The following is a 22,749-nucleotide window of genomic DNA, read 5'->3' on the forward strand; positions in this document are numbered from 1 at the left end:
ATCATCCTTGGTAATATAGAGGGTCACCAAAAAAGAGGAAGACCCTCAGCGAGAAGGATTGACACAGTGGCTGCAACAATGGGCTCAAACATAATGATTATGAAGATGGTGCAGGAACAGGCCGTGTTTCGTTGTGTTGTACATAGAGTCACTATGAGTTGGAACCGACTTGACGGCGTCTAATAACAATAGAGAGAGCGCTAGAGCATCTTCCCTTTATAAGAGATTGGTAGGTTTTTTGGGGGAGAAATAATTTAGAGATGTTTTATTCTCAATTGGAATATTAAAAAAGTGATAAATATGCTATTGTTATTTTACATGTTTGGGTATTTTTAAAATGTAGTAAAATCCAGACCTGTAATACATATCGTCTAAACAATTCATTTGGGCATTAATTTTGTGTTGTCTTACATAACTCCTTACACCTGTCAGCTCTTCAGGATGAATGTGAGGAAGGCTCCAGACACCCTTTTCATTCCCTCTCTATGTTCCCACGTGCTCAGCCTTTCAAGTAAACCATCTATTTGGTGGATCATTTGCATTAATCCGGTAAACCATTATATTAAATATTATAAGACGTATTAAAACTCAGTCTCTGCCCAGAAGTTACTTACAAAGATGGTGTCAAATAGTACAAATCTTAAATAGTAGATAAAAACCACTAGCCGTCTGGTGCAAAGGAGGGGTCAAGTAAGGAATTACTAGAATTGTTAATCCCTGTGTATTTTGGAATAGTCAGAATATATCCAGAATCAAACCACTTCCCATCACCTCCATTGCTATCACCTTGGTCCAAGCCACCATCATCTCTTGCTATAAGATAGCAGTAGCCTCCTGATACCTCCTGGTCTCACTGCTTCACTTTTGTGCTTCCTACTGTATTTTCAACACAACACCCAGAGAAATTCTTTTAAAATCCAAGTCAGATCTTATTGCTCCTCTGTTCAGAATCTTCAGAGTTAAAGCCCTTGTAAGAGCCTATTTTGCCCTTACAATGATCCCTCTTATCTCTCTGAGACTTTATTACTCTCCACCTTGCTGCCTGTGGTCCGGCCACAATGGCCCAGCTGTTTCTTAAACAGGCCTAGAATGCTGTTGCCTCAAATAGCCACATTCTTTGTTCCTGCACTTGCTTCAGGTATCTGCTCCAGTATTGAAGAGGCCTTTCCTGACCATTATGTAAAATAACACCCCACTGCCTTTACCACTTCCTGTCTTATGTATCCTGCCTTTTCTCCATTGCATTTATCCCTATTTTAAATACTTGTACGTGTGTATATCCACCCCAGTCTCTAGGTAGAGTGTAAGTTCTGTGTGGGCAGGGACTTGGTCTGGGTGGTCATTTCTGAAGTACTGAAATCTCAGCAAAGAATTAGAAGTTGTAATAGCCCTTGGTTATTACATTTTTCAGCTTAGTGGAAGCAGCACTGATTTTTCAATCCAAGTTCTCAAAGATGTCTACTTAATTTTTTGTTTATAAAAAGAGTTTTGAAGCCAAAGTAAAAGCTTAAACAGGAGTTTGAAAACCACAGCTCTAGAACACTCCACTTAAAATTAAATCCAGAAATTGTTTTTCCATGTCTCTGTCACAGTGAGTCTTTGAGCCATTGGAAAGCAAGGACTGTGTTCTGTTTACTGTGGTTTTGTTTTTCCAGCACTTGAACATGCCCGGAATGTGGTTCATACCCAGTTCATGCTTATTAAACAAATGAAATCACTCATCCAGATCCGTCTTCTCTGCCCTTGTAAGTTCTTCATTGCCTACTCCATCTTAGGGACTTTTTTTTTTCTTTGGCCAGGTGTCTTGGATACAGCAATTGTTGATCGGGGAAGGAATGTGGTATCTGGTTCTCGAGATGGAACAGCACGACTTTGGGATTGTGGGCGCTCAGCCTGCCTGGGAGTTGTTACAGACTGTGGTTCTTCCATCAATGGAGTGGCTGTGGGTGCTGCTGACAACTCCATAAACCTTGGCTCCCCTGAGCAGATGCCCAGTGAGTTGATAAGGATCTGTTTGCCTTAGTTTCCCCTTTTCTTCGTCATCCCTTCCTGCTTTGTAGCTAGTATTTCTATTTTCACTGTAAGATTACTATTTATTGAATACCTAATGTTTCTTTTGGTTTGGGATCTACAAAGAAAGTATCTGTCATAGTCACTGCTTTGCAGTGAATACAGGCTAATTTAGCAGATGAGACTAATGCCTGTATCGTACCATTTTGGCTAAAATACATTAGCGATTGTTAATGCAAATAATAATAGGTTTCAGAGGAAGGGAGTAATTTAGGTTAATATAGATGAGAAAGGTGTCACAGTAGTAGTTGGCTTGAACCTTGATGGCTGAATTGAACGTATAGGAATGGGAAGGATACTTCAAGGTTGAGAGCTAGGCAAGGGGTAGAGGTAGGAGCAGTTTGCATTAAAAAAAAGCTTAGAGGTGAAATTGAGTGCTGTGTAAAAAAAGATACATTTGGAGTATTAGTGACGGGAAACACTGACTGGTGAGTCAGAACGAGGAATGAACTAAGAAGACAACTTTCATTCTTATTTTCCTATGCTAATAGACTAATAATCGCTTCTCGGTTTCCTTGGGACTGTTTTTTTCTACCATCATCTTTGCCCCTCTATTTTGACATACTCAGGTGCTCTACCTCTTCTCTTAAACTTCCTGTGTAAACTCACTGTGGTCCAAGGGCTCCTGTTAAAACTATCTCTGGCCACGAGATGTTCCCTAGCCTTCTTTAGGAATTAATAGGTAGAGCTGTGTTTCCTAAAGAGTGATAAATGTGCAGTTAGTGGTGAGCAAGGTCATTTTTAGTCAGTATACATTTTTAAGTTATATTTTAGTATAATATATATATACATACATATATCCCATTTAAAGCTAATATTTCACAGATATTATTTCAAGCAAAGTTAAGCTTTTAAAAATTAGTTTATTTGAAATAATTTAAATGAAAACAGTCCTGTTTTCTTTACTTCTCACTTCCCAGTTACTATTTAGCCTGTTCTAGGTTGGTTTATGCCCCAACTGCTTGACTGAAATGGCTCTTGTCAAGGTTACCGATGACTCCCATGTTGCCAAATCCAGCATTACTTCTCTGTGCTCTTCTAGCTGAACTCTTGTTGATGCTCAACACGGTAAACCCCTCTCCTCAAAACATTTTTCTTTCTTGGTATCCATATTACCACACTAACCGGATTTCTTCTTCTCTCACCGGCTGCTGCTGCTTAGTCTCCTTTTATAAGACTTCTCTATTCTTCCTTTAAATATTGGAGGGCCACACTTTTCAGTCCTGTACCCTCTGTTCTAATTACTTCTTTTTTCTAGATGATCTCATCAGTCCCGTAGCTTTAAATATTGAATTTAAGCTGGTGATTTCCAAAAGTATACCTGAAGCCCAGGCTTCTTAACTGAAATTCAGACTTTATTTGATTGTCTAATAGACATCTCAATCTTACCTTGTCTAACATGGGGTATTTTATTTCCTCTCACCCAACTCTGTTTTCCCTGTCTCAGTAAATGGCACCACCGTCTGCCCATTGATCAAGCCCAAAGTCTGAGATTCATTCATGACTCACCCTTTCCTAATGTTCCACACAGCAAAGCCTGTCGTCTTTACCTCCAAAGTGTTTCTAATTTTTTGACACCTACCTGTCTACCTCTGCCTCTGCTTTGACCTCTGCCTCTATCTTTACCCTTATCTTCTTTCCCCTTGCACCAATATCCTGGTCCAATCTATCATCTTTTGCCTATACTACTACCTATACTATTCTCCTATAATCCATTCTCCTCAGAGCCACCAGTGTCGTCATTTAAAAAACATAAATCGAGTCATATCACTCTCCTATTCAAAACCCTACAATGGCCTCCCTTTATACATATATTAAAATCCTAAATCCTTACTATGGCATACAATAAACCCTTTAACTTTCTACCCTTACATTCCTTTCCAGCCTCATGTCAAACTACCCTGTGCCAGGCCCACTTGTTCCAGCTACAGGCCTTCTGTTGGTACTTTCAGGACAGCAGTCTCTCACCCAGCCTCCTGGCCTTTGCCTTGCTCTTCCCTTAGTCTGGAATGTACCTCCCACAACTCTTCACGTGACTGACTTCTGTTCATCATTCAGGTCTCAGTTGAAAAGTGTCCTCTGAAGAGCCTTTTTGAAGTTAAGGTTGCCCTCTCCTACCCTACCTCCCTCCACCTAGTCACTTTTGGTCGTATTTTTCTGTTTTATTTCCTTCGAAGAATTTATCACTGTCTTTAAAATTATCCTATTTTTTTTGTCAATGGCCTCATTCCACTGGAATCCTTGAAAGCAAGGGCTTTGTTAGTTCATCACTATTTCCTCAGTGCCTAGAATAGTGTCTAATACATAGTAAACCTTCAGTGAATATTTATTGAGTGACTGAATAAATTGCATTTCCACCAGAGCCTTGAGGCCAGAGCCTGTCTATTTTGTTCAGCAATATACCCCTGCTCCTAGTATGGTGCCTGTTTTATTACAAAGGACTTAATAATAATTTTTGAAGTTGCATGTGAGGTATAATTTACATACAGTAAAACTCACTCTTTTGAAGTGTATAGTTCTGAGTTTTAACAGATGTATACAGTTGTATAAATATCACCACAATCAAGATACAGAGTATAATAATTTTTTTTTAAGTTAATAAGTGAATCACTAACATAGAGCGTAGTCAGTAAACGGCCTTTGCCACTTGTGGTTCGTGGGTTCTGCCCGCTGATCAGCCCAGCCCCTTAATGACATAGCGCATCTGTCATGCAGGTGAACGGGAGGTTGGAACTGAGGCGAAAATGTTGCTGTTGGCCCGAGAAGATAAGAAGCTTCAGTGCCTGGGACTACAGAGCAGACAGCCGGCAAGTGATTCCTATAAGACCTTTGAACTCTGAGGCAACCTGGGTCACTCACTTTCTTGGAAAGCTGTGTTGAAAACATTTCTATTTGCCGCCTTCATCTTTTGAGGAGTATGAGTGGATGAAAGTACAGCGTAGTGATTAAGAGCAGGGTGGTATAGTAGTTAAGAGCTGGTCAGCAGTTCGAATCCATCAGGTGCTCCTTGGAAACTTCATGGGGCAGTTCTACCTCATCCTATAGGGTCACTATGAGTAGGAATCCACTTGATGGCAACAGGTTTGATTTTTTTATTTGTTTTATCCACTTGATGGTGACAACACTGGGCAAGTTACTTAACCCCTGTGAACTTCAGTTTCTTCATCCCTGAACATATTAGAAGACTTAGCTTGTAGAGTTATGTGATGAAGATTAAATATTCTACTGCTTTGCCATCTTTAAGTCAGTTTTCCTCTCTGAGCCTTAGTGCGCTAAAGTGTAAAATGAAGAGAGTATATAGATGCTCTTTATGGCCCCTTCTACCTCTGAGATAATGCATAAGAAATTCTAAGTAACGGACTCATGGAATCAGGGCTCTCAATTAATGACCTGAATGTCTCTTATAGAAGAATTCATTGAATTTTTGTCTTTCATATTCTGCAGTTTGAGACTGTGCTCTTGAGTAAACTTTGTCTTCCCTGAGATTAGATTTATTAAATTTCCTTCTAGCTCCTGTCGTCATTACCCAGACAACTTTAATGATTTGATTTGGCCATAGGCTTTGTATTTTCATTTCACCCCATTACTCTTGTGCTTATGCCATTTTCATTTGCAAAGTTTGCTCCAGGAGCATCACTCTTTTTTGATAAAATTGCCTTTGCACTATGAATTTCCATACTGGCTCTTACTTCCAAAGGGGAATTAGGGGTTTTTGTTGGTTTGGATTTTTTTTGTTTTTAGGACATTTGAGGGAGAAAAGACCAGTTTGAGAAAATAGTAAGGAATAAATGAAATCATAATAAATTCCTTTTTCAGATACACAGGGAGAATTGCGATTCTTTAAATTGCCACCTTATTTAAGCCTTTCTTTTTTTTTTTTTCCTACAAATTACCACCTTCAAAATGTTGCTTGAAGTGACATGAAGCAAACCCCAAATGTGTGAATTACAAGTGTTTGTCAAGTGGGGGAGGGTGTTGTAATAAAAAGAATTTTTGGTGATAGGGATCTTATGAGTCAGTGGTGTTGGGGTGGAGTGGTGGTTTGAAAGCTGCTACCCCACAGTATGGCGTTATATAAACTGCTCAAGTCCTCAGCCAACCTGAGGTTCCTGAAATCCTGGGAATGCTTCCTCCTCAGTCGTTGGTGAATTCTTTTTTACTGCTTGGGAATGCATAAAGGAGTAGAAAGAAAAATATCTAAAAATAGTGAAGTTTTCCTTTTCTTGGTGCCTATTTATTCCTGAAAACAAATTAATCTTTAAACAGCTTTTTTGGCTCCTGTTTGTCCCCAGGTGTTCCTCTTTGTTGGCTCAGATGCCTTCAACTGCTGTACTTTTCTCTCTGGCTTCTCACTATTGGCTGGGACGCAGGATGGAAACATTTATCAGTTGGATGTAAGGAGTCCGAGGTGAGTCACCATCTATTTGCATGATGCAGGTCTTTTGCAGAGTGGAATTTTTTATTGGCTTTAACACTGATTTAGCCTAGCATATAGATGACTGTTGATCAAGGGTATATTTTTCTATTTATAAAAGTTTTCCAGTGTGAATGATCTGATCTTATTATTGCTTAAAGCATAACAAAAGATAATTAGATTCATACCGTCCTGACTGTTCTGCTGTAGTGATTGCATTTAATGAAATGAAATAGCATTTCATCAGAAATGATTGTCTAGAACTCTCAGTTTTAAGGAACTCAGCAATTACTGCTTTGGTATTAGACTTGGGCTAGCCTAAGATTGAACAGTCGTATTTAGATTACATAAGCCAGCTCTGTTTCTTTAGTTTTAGTAATAACCTAAGACAGACTTAATCCTAGTCTTAAAGATATTCAGAGAGAATATTCACAACTCTCTGTTCCAGGACTTAACAGTCTTTGCGATTCTCTGCCTTCTTTTATTTTCTTCCCTTGTTCAACTGATAATTTATTGAGTGATTTCTGTGGGCACCAGGCTTTGTGCAAGGCACTGAAAAACAGAAATAAAAGATGCAAACTCTGCTTTTGAGACGCATGAGGTCTAAGGGTAAAGAAAGGCAAGTAAAAGTCTGTTGTGGTACTGTCTGATGGGGATATACTATACTCAGAAATTTGAGGAAGCAGCAAGGAGGGAAGGAGATGAGACTGCCTCACCCAGGAAACGAAGCTTTAATTGGATCTCGCGGAGTAGGAAGTTGCAAGTAAAGAAGAGAAGGACCTTCCCTAGGTCGAATAACATACAGAAGCATGCAGGCATGTGAAAGCATGACACTTTCAGGGATCTCTGAAAAGCTTAATATGGTAGGCATGTAGCATGCATTTGGGGCAGTGGTGAGAAGTGATCCTGAAAACAGGAGCCTGCTTAATAAGGCCTTACATACTGTCTTAAGGAGTTTGGACTTCATCCCAAGAGCAGTGAAGAAATTCCAGATAAGGTCACTAGTTTACATCTTTTCTTACTGATTTTTATTTACATGTATCCAAAAACTCAAAACCAAACCCCTTGCCGCTGAGTCGATTCAGACTTACAGTGACCCTATAGATCAGAATAGAGCTGTCCCATAGATTTCCAAGGAGCAGCTGGTGGATTCAAACTGCCAGTCTTTTGGTTAGCAGCTGAGCTTTTAACCACTTTGCCACCAGTGTTCCTTGACATGTATAGCCTTGCTGAAAGGCAAGTCTCTACCCATGGTGAGGTATATTTCTCTAATTCCCGTTCTTCAGTACCTTTTTAGTTCTACCATAGTGATTCCTTTCCAGAGTGGGAAGAACCTAGCAGTTCTTACCAACCCTTACGCAGACCCTGACCATCACAGTGACGAAGTGTACTTGTGCCTGGATTTAAATCCCACCATCAACCATTATTAGCAAATTATGTAAGCTCTCTGAGTCACAGTTTCCTCATCTGAAAATGGGGTTTATGATGCTTACTTTTCTGTAATATAGTATCAAATAAATGAGATACAGTCTGTAAAATGCCTAAAATAGCCTCAACATTTGGCAGCTATTAATATTTTTACCGTTATCATCACCATCATCACCGCACTGTCACCTAAGTAACAGATGGAAATGCAACTCCAAGGACCTGGTGGCATTTGACTCTGCTGTCTTGAGGCTCTGTTGTAAAATGACCACTTCTCCCCACTTTATCATAATTTTCATCTAGTTTGTCATCAGCACATCAATCCTCTTCAGACATGCTTTCTAGTCTCTGGTACCATCCCTCGTATCCCAGTGGGAAGATCTTCAAGGGGATTTTGAGTGGCTTACCTGGATCTGCCAGTTAGGATTTTGCCAGGAAAGAAGCCATATGGATGTTTAATCTCCTTCTGTATTTGTCCACTTCACTCTTCTGTGGTTAATACTGTATGTTAAATATAGTCAAGCATTGTTGTGGAAGAAAAAAAATAAAGTTGTCCCTTTTATTCTGAATCCTAGGGTTCCAGTTCAGGTGATCCACAGATCAGGAGCACCAGTTCTCTCCCTGCTGAGTTTCAGAGATGGATTCATTGCTAGCCAAGGTGGGCCCAGGGGACAACTGAGAGGTCCTTTCTTGTGGTTCAGTTAATTAAACATAGTTTTACATGTCTTCCCTGTGGCTGGGTTAGGGGCGTGGTCCTCCATGATTCTGTGGTACATTATGCTTATTGCATAGCACTTACCACTGTACATTGTAACTATCTTTGTACTCCCTTGAGAGTAGAAACTGCCTTATTCAATATGTTATCCCCAGCATTTAGCCGGGTGTTAACCGTGTGGGAGTGTCAACCATGTGGTAGGTGCTCAATAAAAGTTAAATGAGTTTAAAAAAAAAAAAAAACCAAACCCATTGCCAACGAGTTGATTCTGACTTGTAGCGACCCTATACAACAGAGTAGAACTGCCCCCTAGGGTTTCCAGGGAGAGGTTGGTGGATTCAAACTGCTGACCTTTCAGTTAGCAGGCGAGCTTTTAACCACTGTGCCACCAGGGCTCTGGAATGAGTGGGCCCATGTTATTGCAAGACACTGAGAATTCAGCAATGAATCAGCTACAGTTTCTGCCCCGAGGAGCTCACAGATGTTAAAGAAGACAGACATGGGAACATGTGATTGCAGTACAGTTTGCTAAGTGCTGCAGTAGAAGCCTGCGTGGAGAGCAGCTAACTCTGGTAGTGGTGGCTGTTAGGTGCCGTCCAGTCGATTCTGGCTCAAAACATTGCATGATCCTGTGCCGTCCTCAAAATCATTGCTATGTTTGAGCCCCTCATTGCAGCCATGTGTCAATCCATCTCATTGAGCGTATTCCTCTTTTTTGCTTACTGCTAAACGTAATGTCCTTCTCCAGGCATTGGTCCCCCCTGAGAATATGTCCAAAGTATGTAAGACGAAGTCTTGCCATCCTCACTTCTAAGGAGCATTCTGGCTGTACTTCTTCTAAGACAGATTTGCTCATTCTTCTGGCAGTCCATGGTATATTCAATATTTTTCACCAGCATCATAATTCAAAAGCATCAATTCTTTGGTCTTCCTTAGTCATTGTCCAGCTTTCACATGCATATAAGGTGATTGAAAATACCAGGGTTTGGGTCAGGCGTACCTTAGTCCTTAAAGTGACGTCTTTTTCACACTTGAAAGAGGTCTTTTTCAGCAGTTTTGCCCAATACGTTCTTTGATTTCTTGCCTGCTGCTTCCGTGGGTGTTGATTGTGGATCCAAGTAAAATGAAATTCTCAACTTCAATCTTTTCTAAGTCAGTGAAGATTTTACCAGGTGGAGATGTAAAGATGGACGTTTAAGACCAAAGCTGTAGTGGGTGCAAAGGCATAGATGAGGGAAAAGGAGTGAAAAGAAGGGACCTAGCCTTTACTGAGTGCCTGCTATATGGTAGGTACTGTATTTGATGGGGAAACCCTAGTGGCATAATGGTTAAGAGTTGGGCTGCTAACCAAAAGGTCAGCAGTTTGAATCTACCTGCCACTCCTTGGAAACCCTATGGGGTGGTTCTGCTTTGTCCTATAAGGTCACTATGAGTTGGAATCGACTCAAAGGCAGTGGGTTTGGTGTTTTGGTACTCGATGCTTTATATATATGTTCTTGATAAAGTGAGTAGCTTGGCGTAGTCAGGACAAAATATTTGGAATGGAGTTTGGGAGTGAGGTTGGGGAAAATGCCTGGAGCAGTGTATCCATTAAGAAATACTGTGGCTTCTTATAGAAATCATGTAAGTGAGGAGGACGGAGCTGTACGGCATGGAGGGGCCACCTAACCTGAATATTCCAGTGTTAACAGTTACGATGTTTTTGGCTATTAATAGCAGAACACCAACTTAAAAATGGCTTAAATAATTAGGAAAGTATACTATTTCACCTAAGAAGTCCAGGTATATGGTGGTTCCAGTTTTACATTAATTTGTTGTTTTGTTGGGTGCCATTGAGTCAGTTCCAAACAACAGCAACCCCATGTATTAGAACTGTCCCATAGGGTTTTCTTGGCTGTAATCTTTAAGGAAGCAAATCACCATATCTTTCTCCCACAGAGCCTCTGGGTGGGTTTGAACCACCAACCTTTCACTTAGCAGCCGAGTACTTAACCATTGCAGCACCAAGACTCCTTTAAACTAATTTAGTGATTCAAAAACAAAGTCAGTAGAGGAGAGTAAGGAGACTTGACAGCTAAACCAATGTGGTGTCCTAGATTGGATCCAGGACATTAAAACTGGTGATAGCCGAGTAAAGTATGGGATTTAGTTAGTAGTGTTGTACCAGTGTTGGTTTCTTAGTTTTGACAAATGTAAAATGATAACATTTGGAGAAACTGAAACTGGCTGAAGGGCATATGGGAGCTTTCTGTACTAGTAACTTTTCTGTAAATCTAAAATTATTCCAAAATGCAAAGTTTATTTAAAAAAAAAAAAACTTTTTTAAAATAAAAGCTTTAGCAAGGAAAAAGAAAACCGAGAACCCAGCTTCTTTCCATCTTCTGGCTTTCTCCTCCCTAGGTTTTGTTCGCAGGCTTATTCCCTCATGATCACAGTGCAAGACAGCTGCATCAACTCTCATCCGCACATAATAGTGGGTACTATTACATTCTTTTTAAGAATGAGGGAAGTTTCCTCAGGAGCATCCCAGCAGACTTGCTGTCTTATCTCATTGGCCAAAATTATATCACATGCCCCTGCTTAAGGTAGTCACTGGCAAGGGAATGGAATTATCATAGTTGGTGTAGGCTAATCAAGTTTTACCTACTGGGTCACCTTTTACTAGAAACAATTTGAGATTGTGTTAGCAAGGAAAAGGGCTGGAGAACAGTTGTTTGGGTAGACAGCCTACAGGTCTGGATTTCATGGCCATCTCTCAAATGTCTTTCATCCCGGTCAAATTAATGCCTTATTTCACGGGCCCTTGTTCAGAATTTGCAGACCGTAGTAAAGAGTAACCGGCAATCTATAGACCTAAGTTTCTAGCACTCTGTGCTCACTCTGCCTTAATTGCTCTTCCCGTGGCTTGGCACCAGTTTGTGATGCAGCAGTCCCGTTACAGAACCTTGACAAGACAACAGCTGGTATAGGCTTGTGGCAGCTCACCTTGATGCTGCTACCACCACTCACTATGATCCTTTTTCTTTGATTCCCTTTGCTGCCAGATTTCTGGGATGAGAGTTTTGCTGCCATGTCATACGCTTCCCCTGAGAACTCTCAATAGTCTGGCTTCCATCCCTGTCCCTCTGCTCAAATTGCCCTTCTAAAGGCCACCAATGATGTGCTTCTTGCTAGATCTAGTGACTTTTCCAGTTATAGCCCTGTCTCGTCTACTAGCCTCTAAGTTTCTTTCAGGGCATGTACCATGTCTTCTTCATCTCTGTTTTCCCAGCTCTTACACAGGCCAAAAGGCTCTTAGCACATTTGTTGAATGAATGAGTAAATCTCTGCCTTTATCTTACATGACTCCTGGTAATGAATTCTGTAACAGCTATTTCCTTCTTCTTAAACTATTAGCTCCTTTGATCTCTGTGATACTGTATGATTTTCTGGTTAATCCCTCTCTTCAGTAACTGCTTTCTTTGGTTTCAATAACTTATATTTTTAAGTACCTTACATGATTCATAGTATACTATAGGTTTTCAGATCGATTTGTTGAACTTGAATTCTTTTGCTGTTCCTGCTGTTGTACCATCCATAAACCTGAAATATTTCCTGATGCAGCTTGGCTTAGTTTCTTAGTGCTGCTGTAACAGAAACACCACAAGTGGGTGACTTTAATGAACAGAATTTTTTTTTTTTTCTAACAGTTTAGAAGACCTAGCAGTCTGAATTGAGGGCACCAATTCTAGGGAAAGGTTTCTCTCTCTTGGCTCTGGGGGAAGGTCCTTGTCTCTTTTCAGCTTCTGTTCCTTGGAGAACTTAATGTGACGTGGCATCTTTCTTCCCCCTTGTGTGCTTCCTTGCTTTTGTGCCTATTCTGTTCTTTTTGTATCTCAAAAGTAATTGGGTTTAAGACATTGCCTACATTGATATGACTCATTAACATAACAAAGAAAACTCTGTTACCAAATGGGATTATATCTGTCGGTATAGGAGTTAGTACTGCAGCACTTTTTTTGGGGGGGGGAGGTGAGGGAGGACACAATTTAACATAACACTGCTTTTGTCTGTCTACCTTTTCTTTCTTTACACTTCCTCAAAGACTGACCTCGTTGTTTCAGCTGTCATCTCCGTGTTCATGATTGAAATTTATAGCTGCTGCCCTACCTCCTACATAGCCCTCATTTTATTGGGCAATAGCATGATGTGGAAAGAGCATAGATTTTGGACCTATACTGAACTGAGTTTAAATCCTCAATCCACCACTTACTATTAGATTGGCCTCCAAATCCTCCCAACCCAGCATTCTAAGCAGGCGCTATCCATCATTCATAGTTGGCCATGTGATAAAACACAGTTAGGTGTCTTAGGACTATCTTCTTAGGCTAGTGATCTACCAAAATAAATCAAAAGATTGAGTTTTTAACTCTTTTGAATGCAGCGTTCTCTTCAGTTATCTGAGTTTTCTTTCTGTCTTTTAGGTGATGGAAGCTGTTTCATTATCCAGCAAGATTTAGACTATGTCATGGAACTCACCGGGGCTGACTGTGACCCTGTGTACAAGGTACAGGCCTGGGAGGAGACCAAGCCTGGGTGATTCTCACCCAGGATCTAGGGCTTCAAGGGACTGAATCTAGCTTCCTTGTCATTAAACCTGTTGCCGTCAAGTCAATTCCGACTCATAGTGACCCTATAGGACAGAGTAGAACTGCCCCATAGAGTTTCCAAGGAGCACCTGGTGGATTCAAACTGCCAGCCTTTTGGTTAGCAGCTGTAGCTCTTAGCCACTACACCACCAGGGTTTCCTTGTGGTCACTAGGAGTGATAATTTTTATTTTATAAGCATTATGGTGGGATGGAAAGAAATCAGGGTTTTAAGTTAAAAGTGACTTCACTAATTGGCTTTAGAAATTTGAAAATCACTTTGCCTCTTTAGTCTGTCAATCCATCTGTAAAATGAGAATGATAATGTATATGAAAGCTTTTTGTAAATTAAAAAAAAAGTATTAAATATTAGCCGTTGTTATTTAAAGTTCAGTACTGATTTGCTCATTTGATTAGACTGGAAAGAAAAAAATGAATGAGGAAATATATATTGACCACATATTATGCAGGATGTTTTACACGTATTGTCTCATTTAATCTCTGTTAAGGTATTTTGTTGTTGTTGTTGTGGTTCTGACTCAGAGCAACCCTGTAGGACAGAATAGAACTTTCCCATAGGGTTTCCAAGGAGTAGCTGGTGGATTTGAACTGCTGACCTTTCGGTTAGCAGCTGAGCTTTTAACCACTATGTCACCAGGGCTCTTGAGATATAGGAGTCATTATTCCTATTTTTCATATACTTTTTAACAAATTACACACTGATAATACATTCCTATAGAAAGTCAAGCAGTACGGGAAGTGTACAGACTTAAAATCTCCTTTAAAATCCTTTAGTTCTACTCCTCTCTCCAGGAGAGGCTAGCATTGACAGTTTGGCATATATCTTTCAAGACTGTTTTCAGAGAATTTGCACACATACCTTTGTGTTTATATATTTATGTAAATAATATAGTTTTATCTTAGCACACAATTGGGATCATTCTATGTATTTTGCCCTATGACTTTTTTTTTTCTTTTTTACTTGTTAGAATTCTTTCCAGGTAGATAGTATATAGATCCACTCTTTCTATCTCTCTGTATCTATATATTTTTTAGTTCCTGCGTAGTGTTCTATATTGTGAATTAACATACTTTACAAATGAGGAAACTGGGGGCCAGGAAGGTTAAGAAATTGCCTTAGCTTATGCTGCTACACAGCAGCAAACCTGAGATCAAGCTAACTCTAAAATTCATGCTATTTCCAGTAAATTACTGGTTCTTAACTTTCTTTGAATCTCAGGCTTCTTAGAGAACTTGAAAAATCTTCCCAAGAAAAAAAAGACACATATTCAGAACTTTTTTGCATACAATTTTATGAGGTTAAGGGGTACCCAAGCCTATCTGTGGACATCTCCTCCCTAGGTTCAGACCCTCTGCACTAAACCATGTGCAGCACTGATGGGTTTTTACTCTCCACTTAGGTCAATTAGGTTCTCTACTCTGTAGTCCTACGTGCACCCTTGACCCTGCCATTTTTAAGTACATACCATAGATGTAATTCTTCATGTCTTGCCTTCGGAGTTATTAAAGCTTCTCAGACTCCCTTGGGCTAATGGGGACTATGACGAGCTCTGTTTTGTTGTTGTTGTTGTTTAATTGTACTTTAGATGAAGGTTTATAGAAAAAAATAGTTTCTCCTTAAACAATACACATTGTTTTGTGACATTGGTTACCAACCCCACGAAATGTCAACACTCTCCATTCTTGACCTTGGGTTACCTCTTAACAGCTTTCCTGTCCCCTCCAGCCTTCTTGTCCTTGCCTCTGGGCTGGTGCCCCTTTAGTCTCGTTTTGTTTTATGGGCCTGTCTAATCTTTGGATGAAGGGTGAACCTTAGGAGTGACTCCATTACTGAGCTAAAAGGGTGTCCAGGGGCCATACTCTTGGGGTTTCTCCAGTCTCTGTCAGGCCAGTAAGTCTGGTCTTTTTTTTGTGAGTTAGAATTTTGTTCTACATTTTTCTCCAGCTGTGTCTGGGACCTTCTATTATGATCCCTGTCAGAGCAGTCTGTGGTGGTAGCCGGGCACCATCTAGTTGTACTGGACTCAGTCCAGTGGAGACAGTGATAGTTGTAGTTCATTAGTCCTTTGGATAATCTTTCCCTTGTGTCTTTAGTTTTCTTCATTCTCCCTTGCTCCAGGTGGGGTGAGACCAGTGGAGTAACTTATATGGCTCCTCACAAGCTTTGAAGACCCCAGATGCTACTCACCAATGTAGAATGTAGAACATTTTCTTTATAAACTATGTTACACCAGTTGAGCTAGATGTTCCCTGAAGACTGATTTTCGAAGCATCCCAGGCTTCTTTTGAAATGTGAACTCTTGTGTTCTAGGTGGCCACATGGGAGAAGCAGATATACACTTCCTGTCGAGATGGTCTTGTGCGACGCTATCAGCTTTCTGACCTTTAACCCCTTGGAAAGAGAAGTCCCCAGCTAGTGAAAAGATTGATGCTGATCAAGAATGAGCAGAAACGTCATCAGTCCTTCCCAAGGATCATAGCCCTTTATTGACGTGGGCATCCCTTGGAAGTCACAGAAACTCAGCTACACTGGCCCATGTGGAACTGTCATCTGATGATGAGACCCTACTTTGAACTCAGTAAGAAGCTCACATGTGCTCAATGCATTTGCCACAATTTCTCCTTGTGTAAACTCACCTCAGCAACATAGGACAAGGATATGGGTGCTTATAGTGTGATCTCATACCGACTGTGTTAGATGTTTGTAAGGACCAGTTGATTGAACCCTTTTCTCTGAAGGAAATAAAGGAAATGTGTTTGGAGGGGCTGAATTTGAAAACTCTGTTCAACACTCTCATTCCAGCAAAAAGTCAGTCAAGCCAATGAAGCTCCTCTCTCAGGAACTCCCTGTTGGGTTGGCCATAGAGAAGGGCTGCTTGACAGTAATGGTAAATATCCCATAAGCAGCAACCTGGGAGAGATTTGGAACATTAACCTCTTATACAGGTGGGGTGACCAACCACCCCAGTTTGCCTGGGACTGAGGGGTTTTCTGTGACATGGCACTTTCATTGCTAAAACTGGGAGAGTCCCAGGCAAACCAACATGATTGGTCAGCCTGTATACCGGTAGAGAAACTGAATCACAATCAGTGTAAAGGCAGTAGCTGTAAAATGTAGGCCCTAGACTTATGCCATTATCACCTGGGAACTTGTTAGAAATAGAAATTCTTGGGCCCCATCCCAGACCTGAATCAGAAACTCTGTGGATGGGTCTACCAATCTGTGTTTTAACAAGTCTTCCAGGTGATTCTGGTGACACGGAAGCCTGAGAACCACTGACCTAGAGGAAAAGATGGTGAGGGACACTTTGGATATAGCTGTAACTTAAGACTCCTAGGATGATGAGCGTGGTCTGTAGGATATGAGGCTGAGGGTTTGGGAGAACTCATTATAGTGAAGGGACTTGAATGCCAGATAAGGAGCTTGGACCTCACTTGGTCAGCAGTGGGGAACCACTAAAGGTTTAAGCAAAGGAATGACATGGTCACTTTTTTTTCCTAAATATAAAAACCAAATCATAATATATGTATTTCATGGCTTATTTTCACTTAATATCTCTGAGATCTTTCCATCTTAGTACATTTAGACCTTCCTCATCCTTTCCAACAATTTTTAGAGTAAGTATATCATAGCATTTATATTTTAGAGATTATCAGATGAAAGGTTTCTCGAAGGACGTAACACTTGAGCTGGGCAACATAGGATAAGATTTGTGTTTACGTTAAGGAGTGTCTTAGTTAACGTGTTGTTGTCGTTAGGTGCTATCAAGTTGGTTCTGACTCATAGCAACCCTGTAGAACACAGTAGAACTGCCCCATAGTGTTTCTAAAGAGCAACTGGTAGGTTTGAACTGCCGACATTTTGGTTAGCAGCTGAGCTTTTAACCACTGTGTCACCAGGGCTCCCTTAGTTAACTAACGGTACTATAACAGAAATACCACAAGTAGATGGCTTTAACAAAGAGAAATTTATTCTCTCACAGTCTGGAAGGCTAGAAGTCTAAATACAGGGTGCCAGATTCCGGGGAAGGCTTTCTCTCTCTTGTCAGCTCTGGGAGAAAGTTGTTGTCATCATCCTTCCCCTAGTCCAGGAGCTTCTCAGCAGGGACCCTGGATCCAAAGGATGTGCTCTGCTCCTGGCACTTCTTTCTTGGTGGCATGAGGTCCCTGTCTTCTCTGCTCAGTTCTCTCTTGTATATCTCAAAAGATATCGACTCAAGATACAACCCAATCCTGTACATTGAGCCCTGCCTCATTAACATACAAACCAAAAACCAAACCTGTTGCCGTTGAGTCGATTCGGACTCATAGTGACCCTATAGGACAGAGTAGAACTGCCCCATAGTGTTTCCAAGGAGTGGGTGGTGGACTTGAACTGCTGACTTTTTGGTTAGCAGCTGAACTCTTAAACACTGTGCCACCAGCTGCTTCTAATTCTGTTTCATTAACATCATACAGGTTGGGATTTATAGCACATAGGATAATCACATTGGATCTCAAAATGGTGGGCAACCATATAATACTAGGAATCATTGCTTAGCCAAATTGATACACATTTTTGGAGGACACTATTCAGTCCATAACAGGGAGGAAGGTAATTCTTGGCTGGGGTAATAGAATGGTTGACAGAATTTTTAAAGGTATATTCTCATGCAGGCACCTGGGTGGCACAAATGGTTAAGTGCTCAACTACTAGCCAGAAGGTTGGTTGAAACCCATCCAGAGGTGCCTCAGAAGACAGGCCTGGTGATTTGCTTCTGAAATGTCACAGCCTTGAAAACCCTATGGAGGAGTTCTACTCAGCACACATGGGGTTGCCATGAGTTGGAACGGACTCAATGGCAATTAACAACAACAATGTTCTCATGTAATCCTTATAACTACTCTGTGACATGTAGGTGGCAATACTCAAAGAGATGAAGTGATTTGCCAACGGCCATAGATAGCAGAAACATGAGCACAGCATACCTTAACCTTAAATCCCATTTTCTTTTACAATACCCTGTTGCTTATGCATAAACCAAAGTGTAGAAATAAAATACTACAATTCATTGAGTACTCTCTTGTTGGTATTACATTTATATATTTAATCCTCACAACATTCTTAAAAACTAAATGGCATATGTCATGGATTGAATTGTATCCCCCAAAAGTATGTGTATCAGTTTGGTTAGGCCACGATTCCCAGTATTGTGTGGTTGTCCACCACTTTGTCATCTGATGTGATTTTCCTAGGTGTTGTAAATCCTATCTCCAGGATGTTGATGAGACGGGATTAGTGGTAGTTATGTTAATGAGGCTTATAGGGTCGCTATGAGTCGGAATCAACTCGAGGGCACTGGGTTTTGGGTTTATGTTAATGAGGCAGCACTCAATCTACAATATTAGGTTGTGTCTTAAGCCAACCTCTTTTGAGATATAAAAGAGAAAAGCAAGCAGAGAGGCATGAGGACCTCATAGCACCAAGAAACCTGCACAGAGAAGCTCCTAGACCAAGGAGACATTGATGACAAGGACCTTCCTCCAGAGCTGACAGAGACAGGAAGCCTTCCCCTGGAGCTGGCATCCTGAATTCAGACTTCTAGCCTACTAGACTGTGAGAGAATAAATTTCTCTTTGTTAAAGCTATCCACTTGTGGCATTTCTGTTACAGCAGTACTAGATAACTAAGACAGCGTTATTCCGTTTTTACACATTAGCAAAACTGAGGCTCAAGAAATTAGGTACCAGAGCCAAAGCTATGATTTAGATCTCGGTCAGTCTGTCTCCAAAGCCTGTTTTTCTTCCACTACATCATGTAGTCACGAGCAGGTAGCAAGAGACCTCCGTGGCTACAGCAATTTCATTTTGAGAAGCAAGGGAGCAGAGGCCAGCCCTCAGGTGTCCCGTAGTCTTGTCAGCGATGAATGGAATAGGAATGACTATGAGGATGATGCAGGGCTGGGCAGTGTTTTATTGTGCTGTACTCAGGGTCACTGTGAGTTGGTAGACAGCACCTAACAACAACACTACGGATAGAAGCAGGCCTAGTTTGCAGCAGACAAAGCTTGTTTTTTCTTTAGGATTGAAGAGTGCATTCTGGGTAAGGAAGGGTAGGGCAACCCCCATCCTTCCGCACCCCTGCAGGCCTAGTGAAGCTCTGTGCTAGACCTCGTTTCTTGGCTTTCAGGTGCCCCCTTGTGGCTTCTGGTGACAGAGGTCTCTTAGATCTGAAAAACTGGCAGCGGCATCAGCTATTGAGCTATTTATATTCTGTGCCAGGCACAGTCTTCACAATAGCCTTGCAAGGGAAACGTTTTTTTTTCTTGGACAAGTCTTTTTGTGGATGTATTTAATCTTCTTTTTCTATTTCATTTTTTAAAAATACTTCCAAACTTACTGAAATAGTTGCAAGACTAGTACAAAAGATTCCAGTATAGACTCACTCAAATCTTTCAATTGTTAACTTTCTCTTATGTTTGCTTTATCATTCTCTCTATCTACATATATACACATACAGGTTATATATGCTGTATATGTATGTATTTTTTTAATCTCTTGAAAGTTACACGTAAACATTATGTTCTGTTACCCTTAAAACACTTTGGTGTGCATTTGCTGAAAGACACTCTCTTACATAACCATAGTACATCCATCAAAACAAGGGCATCAGCACTGGATGTCATCTAGTCTGCAGACCCCATTCAAGTTTTCCTGGTTGCCCCAACAATATCTTTTAATCAATCTTTCTTTTGTGCTCCAGCTGGTTTTTAGTTTCTGAAATGTCAAACTTTCTCTTCCACAATTAAGAGATAAGGTTTAAAATGCAGCACTCCTCTTTCCCTATATGACTGATACTAGATTGTTTTAAAAAACAGGTTTCCGTTTGAGAGATTGAGGTGAAGAAGCAGCACTTAGAGAAGATACTCCTGAACAAGAAGATTAAGAAGTAATTAAGATAGTGTGGCATTGGTCCAGGAACAGAACAACAATCCAAACAAACCCATGCATATGTGAAAACTTGATGTATAACCCAGCAGTCAATACAGGTTGATGAGGAAATACTACACTATTAAATAAATGGTTCTGGAACAGTTGGATATCTGAAAGAAAAAAAAAAAGCCATCTTGTCCCATACACAAAAAAAATCAGTTCTAGTGGATTAAATATGTAAATGTGAAAGGATTTTTAGAAGAACATATAGGTAAACATCTTTTTGACCTCAAGTAGGGAAACATTTCTTAAACTAGATACAAAAAATATAACTACAAAGGAAAAGATTGACAAATTTGACCCTATTAAATAATGTTCTTTTTATCAAAAGACAATATTAAAAAAAAAAAATGAAAAGACAAGCTCCAAATTGAAAGAAGGGATTTATAACCAATTGCCAACAAAGGATCTATTTTCCAAAGAAAAAGACAGGCCACTTAAGGGGCACTGAGTTTCTGTTAAGGGTGATGAAAAAATGTGGAAATGGGTAGTGGTGATGGTTGCACAATGTGGCTAATGTAATTAATGTCATTTGAATTAATACATGGTAAAATGGTTGAAATGGCAAATGTACATATATTTCACCACAATAAAAAAAAATTTTTTAAACGATAGCCCAATAGAAAAATGGGCCAAAGACATGAATTAGGCATTTCACAATGAGGAAAACAAACGGCTAATGTATTACCTAATATGCTAACATATGGCTAATAAATATGTAAAGATGCTTAACCAAGAAATGCAAAATAAAATTCACAATGAGATGCCATTTCATACGTACTGTATTGGCAAATATTTAAAAACTTGACAGTAAGTGTCGGTGAGGATGTGGAGCAAAAGGAACTTTCATATGCTGCTATTGCCAGTGTAGGATAACCACATCAGAAAACTGTTGGGCATTACCTTAACAAAGTTGCCACATAAACCCAAATGTCCATCAACAGAGTACTATATAGCCTCTGTGCAATAAATCACACAGACAAAAAGATGTACCATTTGTATAAAGGATGCCATTTGTATAAAGTTCAAAATTATGCAAACGTAGATAGGTTGTTTGGGATACATATAGTGGTGTGCTGAAGCTGTCCGGTATCAGCTGGCAAGATTTTGGCAAATGCGCTAAAGCCACTCCTGAAGTCCACCTTTCAAGCCAGAGATTAGGCAGGTCTGTAAAACAAACCGTAACACGTGAGGATCGTGCTTCTTAGTTCAATCAGTTATACAAGACCAAATTGGCAGCACCTGCCCAAAAGCAAAGACGAGGTGGCAGAAAGGGACAGAAAAACTAGACGAATGGTCACAGAGAACCTGGGGTGGGAAGGGAAAGGGGGAGAGTGCTGAGACATTGAGGGGATTGCAACCAATGTCACAAAACAATTTGCACATGAATTTTTGAATGAGAAGCTGTTTCGCACTGTGAACTTTGACCTAAAATGCAGTAAAATTAAATATGTATATGTGTGTATATATATATATATATATAGTGTGTGTATGTATATATATAGGCAAATGCTACAAATCAGGGTTTCTTTAACTTCCAGTGAGCTGGTTGTTAAAAATTTACAAGCATACTACCAAATACATACATACATACTGAGACTATGAAGAAAAGCAAGAGAACGGTACACAGGTATCAGAATAGTAGTTACCTTTAAAGGTAGAAGAATACAATCAGGAAAGGGCACACAAGGGGCTTCAACAAGGAATGTTCTAATGCTACCCTTTTGTGCATATAAACTACATAAGAAAAAATAATGAGTTAGCTGGGTTGAGGGCAGGGTCAGTGGGTGTATGGTGGGGAGGGTTCTGAACAGGGGTAGCAGCGTATGTGAATGTGAAAGAGAAAATAGTTTGGGCAGTTGCAAGCACTGTTGTCCACTGCCTAGCAATAGGTGCATGCAGGGTGCTGGTAAGAGGTGAGGGTGGGAAGGAAGGGATCAGATCACAATGGGCCTGTGTGCTAGGGTAAGGAGTTTGGCCTTCACTATGGGCAATGCAGAGTATGGTCTAGCAGGGTAGAGATAATGCAGGCAGAACAGTGAGGGAGCTGTGGGAATTCAGAGCCAAGGCCATGGCATGGGGAGGAAGAGCAGAGGAGTGGTCTGAGAGGTGTCTAGGAGGTGGGATAGACTGAGCTTGGTGACTGGTTGGATGTGGTGAGTAGGAAACAGGGTTCTGTACCCTCAAGGAGGTGGAGCCTAACTCCCATAAGTGTGGGCTGCATTAATGACTTCCTTCCAAAAGTACAGTACAGAAAGGGAGAAAAAGAGCAACTTTATGGTAGAGCAACCTGACAAACTACCTCAGCCAGATGATCAACATCAAGAGTGGTAAGTCATGAAGGTGGAGCCAACATGGCACTATAGACAAAAGCACCATGCATCATTCCACAGCAAGGACCAGAAAAACTAAGTAAAACAGAGACAAATGTCAGTCCTGGAACCCGAACTGTCAAATGAAGGGATAAAGAACTCAACCAAACACTGAATGGAGTAAGAAACTGACA

General features: G+C 40.5%; 1 protein-coding gene across 3 annotated transcripts in view; it reads left to right on the forward strand.

The window, feature by feature from the left end:
* Nucleotides 1-16,033, forward strand: part of PAAF1 (proteasomal ATPase associated factor 1) — a 36,946-nt gene extending 20,913 nt beyond the window's left edge. For 2 of the 3 annotated variants that reach the window (XM_003420047.4, XM_023538964.2), the window contains 6 exons: nucleotides 1,800-1,994; nucleotides 4,786-4,877; nucleotides 6,363-6,478; nucleotides 8,485-8,567; nucleotides 13,088-13,170; nucleotides 15,583-16,033. In XM_003420047.4, coding sequence (XP_003420095.1) covers nucleotides 1,800-1,994; nucleotides 4,786-4,877; nucleotides 6,363-6,478; nucleotides 8,485-8,567; nucleotides 13,088-13,170; nucleotides 15,583-15,660 — 647 coding nt within the window. In that variant the 3' untranslated portion in view covers nucleotides 15,661-16,033. The remainder of the gene's footprint in view (nucleotides 1-1,799; nucleotides 1,995-4,785; nucleotides 4,878-6,362; nucleotides 6,479-8,484; nucleotides 8,568-13,087; nucleotides 13,171-15,582) is intronic. The other variant, XM_023538963.2, reaches the window with a different exon arrangement.
* Nucleotides 16,034-22,749: the final 6,716 nt, after the last annotated feature.

The sequence above is a fragment of the Loxodonta africana genome, chromosome 7, assembly GCF_030014295.1.
Source record: "Loxodonta africana isolate mLoxAfr1 chromosome 7, mLoxAfr1.hap2, whole genome shotgun sequence".
NCBI classification, from domain to species: Eukaryota; Metazoa; Chordata; class Mammalia; order Proboscidea; family Elephantidae; genus Loxodonta; species Loxodonta africana.